We start from the raw sequence: 14,610 nt of genomic DNA, 5'->3' as shown, positions 1-14,610 counted from the left end.
CTCAACAAATTCTGTTGGCAGAGGTGTAGGGAAGACACGGAGCGACTCTCGGGGTTCTATATCGAGCACATGAGGAAGACGCCCCCGAATCCGGGGCTGCGATTGGCCAAAGGCACAACTGCGGCCCCGCCCACTCACTGAGGGAAGTAAATAAGTTCCATCAAGACTTTTTGCAGTAGCTCCGCCTCATCCACTGCGCGAGGGGAGGTGTGGCTAGCACCGGGGGGCGGGTCTATGTAAAGATTGTCCCTATAGGGGCGGGGAGACGAACCCGGCTCCTGGGTTTGAGGGTAGGGTTTCTCTTTGGGGGCGTGGCTTACGGATCCAAGCTTTCCCGCCGACGGTTGGCCACGTCACGTGACATGGGTTGGAAGATGGCGTCTCCCACGGACGGTAAGAACCGGCTTAGAGACCTTTCGCCTGCCACATCCTTCTGCCCTCTGCTGGAAACTTCCGTTTCCATCTGCCACTCGAATTTACATTTCTTTCGTGGGCTCTTCTCCTTTCCCTTCCACTTCTTTTCTAAGCGATGTGGCTGCTTCTTAAGCTCGCCGGTTCTTCACAGCGGCTCCAGAGGTGCCTGGTTTCTTCTCAGTGTACCAGGCAGATGGAGGAGGCGCCCGCTTGGGACCTTTTCTGGGCAAAAGGACGAGGGTCGCCCTGGTACTCCTTTAGCCTCATTTGGGTGAGGCTGATGGCCGAGGAAGAGATACTGATGAGGAAAGGAGGCGCCTTAGTATAGCTTTCCCCTCCGGGCGCCTCACTGAAAAAGGTCGGTTCTTTTCTCTTTGAGCATCTGGAACGATTTTTTGATTCTCTTAAGCGCTAGCTAGGGTTAGTGGCTGACCTCACCCCGGGATTGAACCACAAGAGTAAAATAATTCTCTCCTGTCTCCTTAGATTGGGACCGTTGCCCTGGCAGCTAGGGAAGCAGGAGACCCTCTCGGTCTCTAGCTGTGAGTCCCGAGGAAAAGAGAACTGAGCTGTTGAGCGTAGTCATGTACACGTCTCTACCTCTCTTGTTTCTGCTTTATGAATTGTTTCTTAAGGCTGAGTGATTGAACGATTTCTGTTTATGTTGTCTAAGATGCAACTCATCTCAGATAGCAATTGAGTGGTTTTGTTATACCCTCAGGCTTTTGCTCTCCGTTCTGTTTTAGGATTAAGGTTTTGCAGTCATTTCTGAACTGTTTTTGCTTCGACTATTCCATCCCCACGTCCATTTCACTGATATGTAGTTTTCTCTCATTTTGTGTTTGGAAGGAATCTTGAAAGTTCATTTCAGGAATGAGGAACTTGTGGCCAGAAAAGCTATACTGAGATCCTACTTTATGAAAGGCGTTTTACTAGGTGCATTGTGAGAGAAGATTAATCAAACATGTAAACACTTTGGCAGTTTCAGGTCTCATTTAAATGTCACTTCCCAGAGAGGCTTTCACAGAACACAGTATCTGGACTTGCTCCTCTTCACCATTATTCACTTTCTCAGTACCTTCATCGACAGAATAGTTTATTATGTTAAGTTTGCCCCTTTCAGTCCAGATTGAAAATTCCAAGTCTGTTTCGTTGGTAGTTGGATCTCAGGGCTTACCACAGTGCCTCGCCTACTGGCAAGCAGTAAGTCTTCAATTCATGTTTATTGAAAGAATGATTAGATATATGCTTAAATAATATTTTAAGGTTTTTGAGCATGGGTTCATACTGTATGGGGCTTCCCTGGTGGCTCAGCAGTAAAGAATCCACCTGCCAATGCAGGAGACATGGGTCCCTGGGTCAGGAAGATCCCCTGGAGAAGGAGATGGCAACACGCTCCAGTATGCTTGCCTGGGAAATCCCATGGACGGGAGCCTGGCAGGCTCCCGTCCATGGGGTTGCAAAGAGCTGGACATGATTTAGCTACTAAACTACTGTGACAAGCAACCACATACTGTATAAGAAATTATGGGTACTGAAAGTCAAAAGAGATTCTTGATCCTGCCTGAGTGCTCTCTTGTTAAAAATGAAATGGTTTTTTTTTTTTTTGGCCAGGGAAAAAATAAAGAGCATTTAAAAAGTTAGCCCAGGGAATATGGAGTTGTTTGGGTGTAGACTTTCAGATTGGGAACATAAAAGAGTTGTAGCAATGGATGGTGACAACGGTTGCAAAGCAGTCTAAATGTACTTAATGCCACTGAACTGTACACTTAATACTGGCTAAAATGGTATGTGTTATGTATATTTTACCACAGTTGAAAAAAAGTCAGCCAAGTGATAGAAGTAATGGCTATGAAAATTTTTAGCTTATTACTAAGTTGTCTTTATATTTTTGTTCCTTATGTTTGATTTTCCCTTCTCTCAATTTCTTTTCCTTCCTTTGGCCAGGAAGAATATTAGAAATGTATTTTTTTTCCTTTTGCCTTTTAACCGTATCCACTCTCTCTATTGGCACGCTTGACTTTAAAAGTTTTCATGCTCATCTTTTGCATAGCTTTATCCTTTTCCCTCTAATCTTTTTAATCTGACAAAAACAGGTTAAGCACTGTGAACTTAAATTTTGCATCTAAATAAGTGTCTTATCCTAAAATATACTACTGCCTAGCTCTCTCACTTCTATTTTTAGAGTTCCACCTGTTTCTGTCTATAAGATTTAATTAAAGTTATCTTGCTATGAAAAAAAGTTTAGATCTTTTACTGTTTCTCTTTTTAATGCTTAATTTGCTGGGACCTCCTTGAAAAGGAGAAAATTGAAATCTAAGTCATTTATTACTTAATGTATGAGAATAACACAGTAGAGTCAGGTTATGCCCCAGACTGTGGTCATGTATCATAAGGTCATGCTTATTGGTTATTGAATCCTACCCTCAATAAGTTTATTTTTGTTAAGCTTGAACTTTCCATAAGTAGCATTCCTTGGAAATTTGAAAATTGGAATTTTGTGTTTCATGTATCTAGTTAAGGCAGTTTTTTAGAGTTGAGTTCTTTACCGATTAGAATGCCAATGGAAATTTCCTTAGAGTAAATAATTGGTTCAGCTAACATCCATCTTCTCACAGTAGTACAATAAAAAGGAAAGAAGAATAAAGGCAAAATTTTTCCTCCTTTTGATGAAAACACTTAGGATTTACTCTTTTAACTTTCGTGTCTGTCATACAGCAGTGTTAGCTATAGTCATCATTACACCCCTAATACTTATTTACCTTGTAACCTAAAGTTTGTACCTTTTGACCACTTTCCTCTAATTACCCCTCTTCTTACCCCCAACTTCTAATAACCATGAATATGATCTCTTTTTCTGTGAGTTTGTCAGTTTGCTTGTTTTAGATTGCACTCATAAGTGAGGTCATACTATATTTGTTTTATTTCATTTATCATAATGCCTTCAGGGTCCATATAGGTTGTCACAAGTGACAGGATTTCCTCATTTATATATGGCTGAATAATATTCCATTTGTGTGTGTGTGTGTATTTTCAAACTTCCTTTATCCATCAGTGAACATTTAGGTTGTTCCCATGTCTTGGCTATTGTAGATAATCCTGCTGTGAACTTGGGAGTTCCTTAGACTATTGGGAGGAAATTTTGTTTAGAGAAAAGGACATGTTGAAAGATTTTATAAATATGTACATTTTCTGGGGGGTGAGTTCATAGCTTTTTTTTTTCAGATTTTCAAAAATTTGGCTTACCCAGAACATGTTAAGAACCACTGTTTGTATCATTAAATTAGCTACTTTATGCAGCTAATTAGTATACTGAGCATAAAGTATGTACTCAACAAATGTTAACTGTTGTTGTTAATATTAAACACCTTCTGTGTTCCAGGGCAAGAGTGGAGAAGAAATGGTGTCAAAAAATTAGGCAGGGGCTGGGTCATATAGGATTTTATAGGTCACAATAGGTATGCATTCATGAATTTAGCTGGGAAGAAGTCTTTTAAGCTGGAGAGTGGCTTGAACTGATTGACATTTAACTTTTTGGAGAGTAGTAAGAATGGGAGCAGGGAGACTGGTAAGAGCCTATTGAAGTGGTCCAGGAGAGAAGCGATAGTTCCTTGGTTAATTAATGAAATTTCAGAGTGTGTTTTAGGTAGAAACTACTGGATTTACAAATAGATTGGTAATGGAAGGATGAAAGAAAGGGAGGCATGAAGGATGACCCCTGGGTTTTTGGATTGAGAACTGGAGTTGATGGTGGTGCTGTTTACTGAGATGGAGAAGATAGGGATTATGGTTTTTCACATATGTTAATAGAGATGTCACATAGCCACTTAGATATATAACTCTGAAGTTTGGGAAAATATTGGGGCTGGAAATAGAAATATGGAGTCCTTGGCATATAAATGGTGGTAAAGGGTATGGGACTAGATGAGATTTCCTTGGGAGACTTTCAGTCGAGAGTGAAGCCAGCCTGGGGTGGGCCCTGAGTGGAAGGGGAGACTGAAGGAATCGGTGAGGAAGGAGAAGAACCAGCATAGTGGTTTTGTAGAAGCTGGAGTGTTTGAAGGAGAGTGGTCAGTGAGTGGATGCTGCAAAGGGGTCACATAAGAGAGAACAGAGAAGTGACCACTGGATTTAGCAACACAGGTCATCAGTGACCTCCGTGACAGCTGTTTCCATGCATGTAGTTTGTGGTAGGCTAAAGAAAGACTGTGAGGTGAGGAAGAGGAGACAACAGGATGGACAGCTGAAAAACTTTTGCCTTGAAGTAGTGAGGAAGTCGTGGGGTCAAGAGTTTCTTCAAAGAAGGTAAATTCCAGAGCAGACTTACTTGTTGAGTATGAGCCAATAGAGAGGGTAGAAACTGGTTGTGCAATAGATTATTCAGGATGTCTTTGACAAAGCAAGAGAAGGTGGAATCCAGAGCCTGAGCAGAGGAGTTTGTCTTTTCTGATAGCAGGGACTTCAGTGACTGGAAGGAGAGTCTGAGTATGAGTAAAGATGGGCTTCCCTGGTGGTTCATGTGGTAAAAAATCCTCCTGAAATGTAGGAGACCCGGGTTTGAGCCCTGGCTCTGGAAGATTCCCTGGAGAAGGGAATGGCAACCCACTCTAGTATTCTTGCCTGGAGAGTTCCTTGGACAGAGGAGCCTGCGGGGGCTACAGTCCATAGTGTCACAAAGAGTCAGACACAACTGAACAACTTAATACACACACAGACACTTATACATACACACGAGTAAAGATACAGGTGGTTTTGAACATTCATTTTTCCCAACACCCTACTAAAATATTGTTTCCCTTTTTAAAGATGGGGAGAGTAAGGAAATCGTTTATTTGTGTAACATCATGGCTCAGTAGCATCAGTAATCATAGAACTCAAATCTCTAGACGTCCAGGTAAGTGAGTGTTTCAGTTTATGTTCTTTGAGATTGATATGTCATAACATGTAAAATAATGTGTTTTGTTCCTTCTTGGCTTATCTGGGTGTTTTGTTCTAGGGACAGATCTAGAAGCATCTTTGCTAAGTTTTGAAAAACTTGACCGGGCCTCACCAGACCTTTGGCCAGAACAATGTAAGTTTTTGGTTTCTTTATATCAAAATAGATGGGAAAACCAGTGCTACTTTGAGGAACATTTTTGAAGAGTTATCATTTAACTGTAATGATTATAATTTTATTTCAGAGGAAGAGACTGAATTCTGTGGTTTGGTAGTAAGAATAGCTGTTTAGTAGTTCAGTTCTTTCAGAGCATAGTGTGACTCAGGAAATGATAGAGAACTTTTAAAAAATTATTTTTAAAAGCTATATCTGTAATAACTCAGACAATATGAAATGTATCAAGTAATTCCTTGCCTCCTTAAGTGCTGATAAAGTTAACTGCTGTTGTAGTTCAGTACAGAACTTTTGTATTTTTTTTAACGCTTACACAAGTAAGCAAATAAATATTTTAAAGTATATAGAGTTTTTTTGCTTTGTTTTGTTATGAGGTTGTATGATTAGTGATCTACAGCTTAACTTAATTTAATGCCTAGTAATTTATCAATGGATATTTCCATGTTGATAGGTATAGATTTATTTCATTTTTTAATTTTATTGTCTAGATTTACTATAGCTTATGAACTCATACCCTATTTGGAAACCTAATAATATCCAAGTTTTGATATTACAAACAATTTCACAATGTCTATCTTTGTGCACATGAAAGAGGGTGACTGTGTATGGGAGTGCCCATTTCCTTACATACTAGCCAATACTGAATGATTAATGTTCTGTTTTTTCTTTTTAGTACCAGGTGTTGCTGAATTTGCAGCTTCCTTCAAAAGTGTAAGTAACATAATGAAGTTTTTCCAACTTTTTGCTTCTGGGTAAAATCTCAAGTATCTTTTAATTTCTTTATTTTCAAGAATAATGTTTTTGCCTTCATAGTGTTTTGTAACTACAACCCTGAAAGTCTGTTTATATCATCGCCATGTTAATGATGTTAATGCTCTATTTTGATATTTTGACCTTTGGCTATTAGCCTCTTCTCTCAGCTTAAAAGTTGTTAAGGTAAAGCAATTGAAATAGCTAATGTAATGCCAATATTCTTTTGGCCCAAACTATGATTTTGAAGTGTTTCTCTTTTGTTTATGTGATGCATTATGACTTTAACTTATACCTCCCTGGAGGAGTTTCTCAGTGGCTCATCAGAAACTGAAGAAAGACATTGAGTATAGCCACAACTTTTCCATTTCCTGGGGCAGCAGGCATTGCGCTGGATGCTCTAGATATGTTCTCTTATGTATTCCCACAACCAGGAAGATAGGATGATTATGTTAGCTAGCATGTACACGATGTGTACCATATGCCAGGCACTGTTCTAAGCACTTTATGTACATTATTTAGTCTTTACCAAACCATATGAGGGGGATTTCCCTGGCAGTCCGGTCGTTAGGTCTCAGTGCTTTCACGGTCCTGGCCCTAAGTTCAGACCCTGGTTGGGAAACTAAGATCCTGCAAGCTGTGTGATGTGGCCAGGAAACAAACAAAAACCCATATGATGTATAGGTACTATTATTATCCATACTTTACAGACAGATAGGCACAAAGATGTTAAGTAGTTTACCCAAGATTATAGGCTATATATGGCAAAACCAGGCTTTGAATATATAAGTCTACTTATTAGCATCCATGCTTATTATACATACTTAGAAGCGTTTGTGCCCAAAGTTAGAAGCACTGACTAGCAGAGAAGCTTAGATGTTAAGTTACTTGCCCAAGTCCTAGTGAGTGACAGGCTAGGATTTGAGCAGAGATCTGATTCCAAAGCTCATGCTGTTCCTATTAATAGATTAGGGATTTGTAATTAACTCTCTTAGTACCTTACCATATGCTTAATATTCTTTACTCATTAGGTTAAAGGTTAACTTAGGGTTAAAGATACTGAGTTAAATATTAAGGCCTGTGGCTTTCAGGGTCCATGAACATATTTGTTCAAAGGGACCTTTTTGTAGCTTCTTTTATTTTTTCAGAAGGTAGGGTTGTATGAAAGCTGGAGTGTGTGACTTTAACATATAGGAAGCCCTGAGCGTGAGTGAAGGGTAGCATAGGGTTTTGAAGGCAGATACACTTGGATTTGAATCCTGAATCTGTTATTTCACTATCTGTGACCTGAGCAAGTTTCCTAACATTTTTGAGCCTTAGTTTTCTCATCTAATACTGTCTCATAGGCTTCTTAGTATAAAATGGCATAATGCATATAAAATGCTTTGCATAGTACCAAGAACTAATAAGCAATACACTGTAGCTAGTATTAGATCAACTTTTGTCTAGTAGATTAAATAGAAAGATTTGATTTAGTTTTCATAAATTCTCATTCATACTGAATTTTTAGTTTAGTTAATTATATTTGTTACAACTAACTTCTTTGAATTGTAAACATAAATAAGTGGTTTTTAAAACTTTTATTAGAGCATGGTGTATTTTGAAAATCTGATGAAATATCTATACCTTTTCCCTAGAAGTATGTACATACGTATTGAGTTTTGTTTCTAGGGGTTCAGGGCCATCCCAGGGCCTCAGGTTAAGATCTCCTGGAATATTCTGATTCCCTACTAGGGGTAAAAGAGGTGAATTTGACCTAAAACCTTTAAGGAAGGTAGAGTAGTGGTTTTGGAACTCAGACTTCATGGGTTTTGAATCATGGTTCCAGTAGCTCTATGACTTGAGGGAAGTGATTTATAATCTTCCTAAACATCTGTTGTTTTTTTAATTTGTAAAATGAGGAGGATAATAATACCTTTTTCATAGGGTTGATTTGGAAAATAAATGACATGATGCATGTGAAGTGTTTTACTTATCACATAGTACCAAGTAAAAGTGAATTTTTTTGAAAAAGAAAAGCATAAATGAGTCCTGGAGATATAATATACAGCATAGTAACTACAGTTAATAATATAACTGTAGTTAATAATACTGTATTGCCTGTTTGAAAGTTGCTAAGAGATCTTAGGGCTTCCCTGGTAGCTCACTCATTATAAGAAAAAAACTTTTGTAGCCATATATGGTGATGAATGTCAACTCAACTTCTTGTGGCAGTCATTTCCCGATATTCACAAATACTGAATTATTATGCTGTGCACCCAAAACTAATATAATGGTATGTGTCAGTTATACTTCAGTTTAAGAAAAGGAAAAGGGCTCAAAGTTGAAGGGAAATCTCATCAAAATTGTTCATATACCAGCTGTGGAGCTTTTAAAAAATAGATATGTAATGCCCCTTGCTCAGTTCTTCCCACTGGACCCTCTCCCACACTCTGATATTCTGAATCAGTGCATCTGGGTTATGGCCTAGTTATTTGTATATTTTTAAAGTTATGCAGCTGGTTCTCATGTGTAGCCTGGATTGAAGGCTGTTATGCCAAAGATGTTCTAAGAATGAGCTCTCTTTGATATTTTGTAAGTTCACTATCAGGAATGAGAAGAAACTTAAAATTCTAAAGTTTTCTATAACATTTACAATAAAATGAAATTTTAAGTGATGAGCATTCCAGTATTCTCTTTTTCAGATTGAAGATTTTCTTATTCTTGGTTCTTCTTTGAAAATCTTCTCCTCTGTCAGCAAATGTTACTTCCTGATTATTGTTTCAAACAGTTCACTTGGAGGCTTTCAGTAGTCATGAATTTCCAGTAGTTTCTTTCCAATAAGTTATACCAATAACTATACCAATCTGTTATACATATAGCAGTAACAGTAGTCAGACCTAATTTTCTAAGATCATTTCTTTAAAACCAGCTTTTAAAGATGAAGAGTATTGTTTTGTAAGGGTTTTCTGTGTAGGCCATATCTGAACCTGGAGAAGTCTGGGTATTTGAAATTACAATTTGCCAATGTTTTCAAGGGTTTCCCTGGTGGCTCAGGTGGTAAAGAATCTGCCTGCAATGTGGAACACCCAGGTTTGATCCCTGGGTTGAGAAGCTCCCCTGGAGAAGGGAATAGCTACCTACTCCAGTATTCTTGCCTGGATAATTCCATGGACAAAGGAGCCTGGTGGGCTATAGGCCATGGAGTTTCAGAGTCAGACAGCTGTGTGAAAAGCTCTTTTTCTTATAAGAAAGAAGAGTAGGGTCTCTTCATACTTTGCATTTGTCTTAATGGATATATTATTTTCTGACAGCCTATTACTAGCTCTCCACCCAAATGGATGGCTGAAATAGAACGTGATGACATCGACATGTTGAAAGGTAAGCAGTGCTGGTGACCTTTAACTTTTGACCTGACATTTGTTCCTCCACATACCACCTTAACAGTTTTTCTCTCACTATTCCCTTACAAGTATTCTTGGCTTCAAATTGCCTGTTTAGCCATCATACTCATGTTTTTCATATCTAAATGCCCTTCTCTACTTTTTCATGTGTAGAAATCTTACCAATTCAAGACTCAATCATGATTGCTGCTGCTGCTAAGTTCCTGTAATATTAACTTTATTTTGTATGATGCTCAGAGTTAATCAGAAGCTCTCATGTAAAGTTTCTCATTCTAATTCTCATAAAGGTTCTTTGAGTTAAGTATGATATCTAAGTTTCAGAGGTTAACTTAAACCAAGGTTTATTAGAAAGAGTTAAAATTTAAACTCTGATTTTTTTAAGACTAGTCTGTTATTGCTATAACACAAGTGGCTTATTTAGGATTTACTGCCATCTATTGTTGCCAGTACTATTAATTGACAACCGTGGAGTGGGTTAAGACCTGTCTTTTAGTTCTTTCTGTCTCATCAGTTTCTCCAACAAAGAATACTGTAAGTAGTGAATATTTGATAAATGACTTGGAACTCAACCACAAAGTAGAAATTTAAATTAAAAAACATTAATTTTCCTTGATTTTGCTCTACTTTATTTAATTTTTTATCATCCTTCTAGTGGTAAGATTCATGATGGTAGTGAAGTAATAGACTGAAGTTAAGGTAGAAAATCTGGGATTCTTAAGCTATTTAAGCAGCTGAACAGATCGAGAAAGTCTACTTATGCCAGATATAGACAATAATTGTGGCATGATAAGTTGCAGAAAATAACACCTCTATTTGATCTCAGAAGTAATTCATTGTTCTGCGTGAAATACTTAAAAGCAGATCCCCTCCTCCAGCCAGGGGAAAATTAAGTCTCAAGGGCATCTCAGGTTCATTGCTTTAATGTTCCAAACAGACATTTATATAATATTCCATCAGCATGTATTTTCTAAGGAAACTTCAAAGTTTTAGTAAAGGATCAGAGCATTGTATTTTATGCAGACTGACTTATGTTTTAAACCTAAAAGTAATTGGGTGCTATTTAAATGCAAATCTCGGAAAGTAAGTTTTTACTTTAAGTCTACTGTCTTCTTTTCTGGTAAACTTTAACAATTTTTATAGGCATTTGATTTGACGGAAGAGTTTGGATTAATATTTAGTCTTTTTTTCCTAAACAAAGTATGCCTTTTATGGTAGAGTGTGCTGGAATAACTACTGAGTTTACTAGGTTATATATATTTTTCTCTGTACAGTGCAAGTATATTGGAAACTGTTAGAGTTTTAAGTGATGGAATGTCAAATCAAACTAGCTTAAGCAAAAGGATTTTATTCACATAAATAAAAATTCTAGGAGTAGAAATAGCTTTGAGCATATCTTGATCCTTGACTCTTATTTACTTTTTATCACTATTTTATTTAGTGTATCATTGCTATTTTATTGTTGATTGAAATATTGTGTATGTATGCTCAGTCATGTATAACTCTTTGAGACCCCATGAACTGTAGCCTGCCAGGCTCCTCTGTCGATGGAATTTTCCAGTCAAGAATATTGGAGCAGGTTACCATTTCCTACTCCAGAAGATCTTCCTGACCTAGGGATTGCACCTGGGAAGGGCTTCCCTGGTAGCTCAGCTGGTGAAGAATCCGCCTGCAATGTAGGAGATCCTGGGTCTATTCCTGGGTAGGTTGGGAATATCCCCTAAAGAAGGGATAGGCTACCCACTCCAATATTCTTGGGCTTCCCTGGTGGTCAGCAAGTAAAGAATCCGCCTGTAATGTGGGAAACCTGAGTTCAATCCCTGTGTTGGGAAGATCTACCTAGGTTGGAAACAGCTACCCACTCCAGTATTCTGGCTTGGCGAATTACATGAACTGTATAGTCCATGGGGTTGCAAAGAGTTGGACATGACTGAGTGACTTTCACACTCACTTTCTTTTCACCTGGGAAGTACCAGCTGGACCAGTGAGAACTTGTGAATGACGGTGGAGATAGTGTCCATACTGCAAGTCAAAGATCTGTCTGTAGGCTTTCTCAATGCTGTGTCTGATCATGAGGTTCCATATTAGTGTATTCATCTTGTATGATAGGCAAAGCGAATGATATAAAAGGATCCTCAGGATAAAACACGTAATTGCTATTGTATTTATGCTAACTGTCTTCTCATTAAGTGGGTAAGTTCATATGAGGCATTTGCAGTGGTGGAAAAATTCACTGATTTGTATGTCTGTGTGTTTAGGGTGAGTGAGTGGATAAGAAGAGATATGGATCCATGTTCTCTTTACTCAGTAGTAATTATGTTTGAAAACTTTTATAGCAAGGGTTTTCAACCCATGTGAGTTGTTACTAGAAAGAAAGAAAGAAATGGTATTGAAGTGAATGATTCTGTTTCAGAACTGGGGAGCCTCACCACAGCTAACTTGATGGAGAAGGTACGAGGCCTTCAGAACCTGGCCTATCAGTTGGGGCTGGATGAGTGTGAGTACCCAGATCACATTTATTTAGGGGCCATCCTGTGTATTTCATGATGCGTTCGGGCATAATTCAAGAAGTATCTTTTTTAGGTGTTCTAAAGGTAAGAAGCCACTGTAATCTATGAAGTAAGCCTTTTACGATAGAGTGAGCTGGAATAATTACCGAGTTTACTAGGTTGCAAGTTATTTTTCTCTGTACAGTGAAAGTATATTGGAAACTCTTTGAGTGTTAAGTGATAGAATGTCCAATCAAACTAGCTTAAGCAAAAGGATTTTATTCACATAAATCAAAATTCTAGGAGTAGAAATAGTTTTGAGCATATCTTGATCCTTGACTCTTACTTACTTTTTATTGATGTAGAGTTGATTTACAATGTTGTGTTAATTTCTGCTGTACAGCAAAGTGACTCAGTTATACTCATATATACATTCTTTTTTATATTTTTTCATTATGGTTTATCACAGGATATTCAGTATAGTCCCCTGTGCTATATAATAGGACCTTGTTTATCCATTCTAAGTGTAATAGTTTGCACCTGCTAACCCCATACTCCCAGTCCATCCCTCCCCAGATCCATGACGCTTAGTGATGTCTTAGGAATGTGCTCTTGTTCTTGCTTTTGTTTTACATCTCAGAGTTCTGCTTCACTCATGCATTATTATTATTCTTTGACCTTGCACTCAGGAAGGTGACCAATAGGAGCTCCAGTTTATATGTCTTTAAATCTTGTAATCCCAAAAGAAAGAAGATGTTTTCTGAAAATTCCCCAGAAAAGGTCCTGGGGGGGCCTCTGACTATTCCATCTTGGCTTACATACCTTTCCTGGAACCAAGTCCTTTAGCCAGGTAGCATAGAGCACTGAGATGGGCCAGCCTGGGGCCAGGGTGCACATGCAGATTGGAACAGTAAGTCTGACTTAGATCATGTGGAATGCATTTGGGGAGGATTGCTTCCCCAAAGGAAGGGTATTGTAACACACCAAGAATGTAATCTGCCAGTATGAGTAATGCTTTTAAAATTCTGTATTCCTGTCTGCTCTCCAGTCTTTTAGTTTAAAATGATTTTTAACTATATCTCTTTCCATACTCTGTTCATTATAAAACTGTAAAAGGAATTGTAGAAGATTTTCACTTTGTAATTGAAAGAAATACTCAACATAGAATGTTAGAACTTTGTTCTCATTGGGTAGGTACTTCCTCAGACCTTGATAAATGCACAATTTTGAGAGACTACTGTAGCTTATAACTTTCTTCAAAACTGTGTTGTACTGATTAATGTAATTCCCAACAGCAGTTTAACAAATTGTTTCTCGTTTATAGAACATGCAGTGGATTTGTCCACATCATTGATTTTACTACCAATTCAACATTTCACTTTAAAATTTAATTTAAAACTACCAATTTTCGACTAATAGCACTTCCTTAGTCCTGTTTTTGTTTTCTTTATTTCCATTACTATCATTAGCAGTTGACGTTTGTTTCCCAAGAAAACATTTTAAAGTCACTTTATGAATCAAGGAGCAGAGAGCCACAGACTGCTCTGAGACACGGTTGCTAGGTGGTCTGCAATGTGCACTTGTTGCCTAACTCCTCTGTATACTAGTCATTTTTCTTGTGACTGAAGCTTGTCTTGGCAGAATTACTCTTTACCATGTATGTCACAGACCTCAAGGGTTTATAATGAAAACCCCATGATTATTAAATTCATAAATGCGAGACTTATACAGTGTAGAACTTGATTCTGTTTCTAGCTCTGGATAATACATGCTGTAATGATCACAGTGATCAATCCTTTATCTATGTCAGTTTTTCTTATGACATAAAATTTTTTCAAAAAAGAGAGAAAATTTTATGCTTATATCAAAAAGATGCTATATTACTGAATGTATTTATCAACAGTGTTGTCTCTAGTTAGTTGTAGATGAAATTACTATATTCCCTCTGATTAGTTTTTCTTTTCCTATTTTCCTGCTGAGAAAGATAATGAAGTATTTTTTTCTCTACTTTTTATTATGAAAAATTTCAAACATATACCAAAGGAGAGAAAGTAGAATATTGACGTTATATACTGATGACTTGGTTTTATAGTTAGCATCTGGCCAATCTATTTCAACCTCTGCCAACCTACATAATTAAAGCAAATCTCAGGCATCGTATTGTCTCACTACTAAATAACTTCATATGTGAGTCCAAAAGACAAGGAGTTTCTTTCCTTTTTTTTTTCTTAAGTATAATTGTGATTCTATTAATTATGCCTAAAGAATTTTAACAGACTTGTTTAATATCATCAGATAGCCAATCAGAATTCATATTTCCCTGGTTCACTCATAATTGTCTTTATATAGTTGGTTGGTTTGAATCAGGATTTAAGTAAGGTACTATATTTGATTCATATGTCTCTTAAGTTTCTTTTAATCTGGCATAGTTCCACCTCCCTATTATTTTCCTTTGCCATTTATTATT

General features: G+C 37.6%; 1 protein-coding gene across 7 annotated transcripts in view; it reads left to right on the top strand.

The window, feature by feature from the left end:
- The first annotated feature begins 22 nt into the window (after positions 1-22).
- Positions 23-14,610, top strand: part of LIN52 (lin-52 DREAM MuvB core complex component) — a 114,928-nt gene continuing 100,340 nt past the window's right edge. For 3 of the 7 annotated variants that reach the window (XM_044924746.2, XM_025295230.3, XR_003112235.3), the window contains exons 1-6: positions 23-393; positions 5,221-5,308; positions 5,411-5,485; positions 6,198-6,235; positions 9,568-9,634; positions 12,068-12,151. In XM_044924746.2, the coding sequence (XP_044780681.1) occupies positions 5,221-5,308; positions 5,411-5,485; positions 6,198-6,235; positions 9,568-9,634; positions 12,068-12,151 (352 nt within the window). In that variant the 5' untranslated portion in view covers positions 23-393. The remainder of the gene's footprint in view (positions 394-5,220; positions 5,309-5,410; positions 5,486-6,197; positions 6,236-9,567; positions 9,635-12,067; positions 12,152-14,610) is intronic. The other 4 variants (XM_025295233.3, XM_006053856.4, XM_044924747.2 and 1 more) reach the window with 4 other exon arrangements.

The sequence above is a fragment of the Bubalus bubalis genome, chromosome 11 (assembly GCF_019923935.1).
Source record: "Bubalus bubalis isolate 160015118507 breed Murrah chromosome 11, NDDB_SH_1, whole genome shotgun sequence".
NCBI classification, from domain to species: Eukaryota; Metazoa; Chordata; class Mammalia; order Artiodactyla; family Bovidae; genus Bubalus; species Bubalus bubalis.
This window is presented reverse-complemented; position numbering and strand designations above follow the sequence as displayed.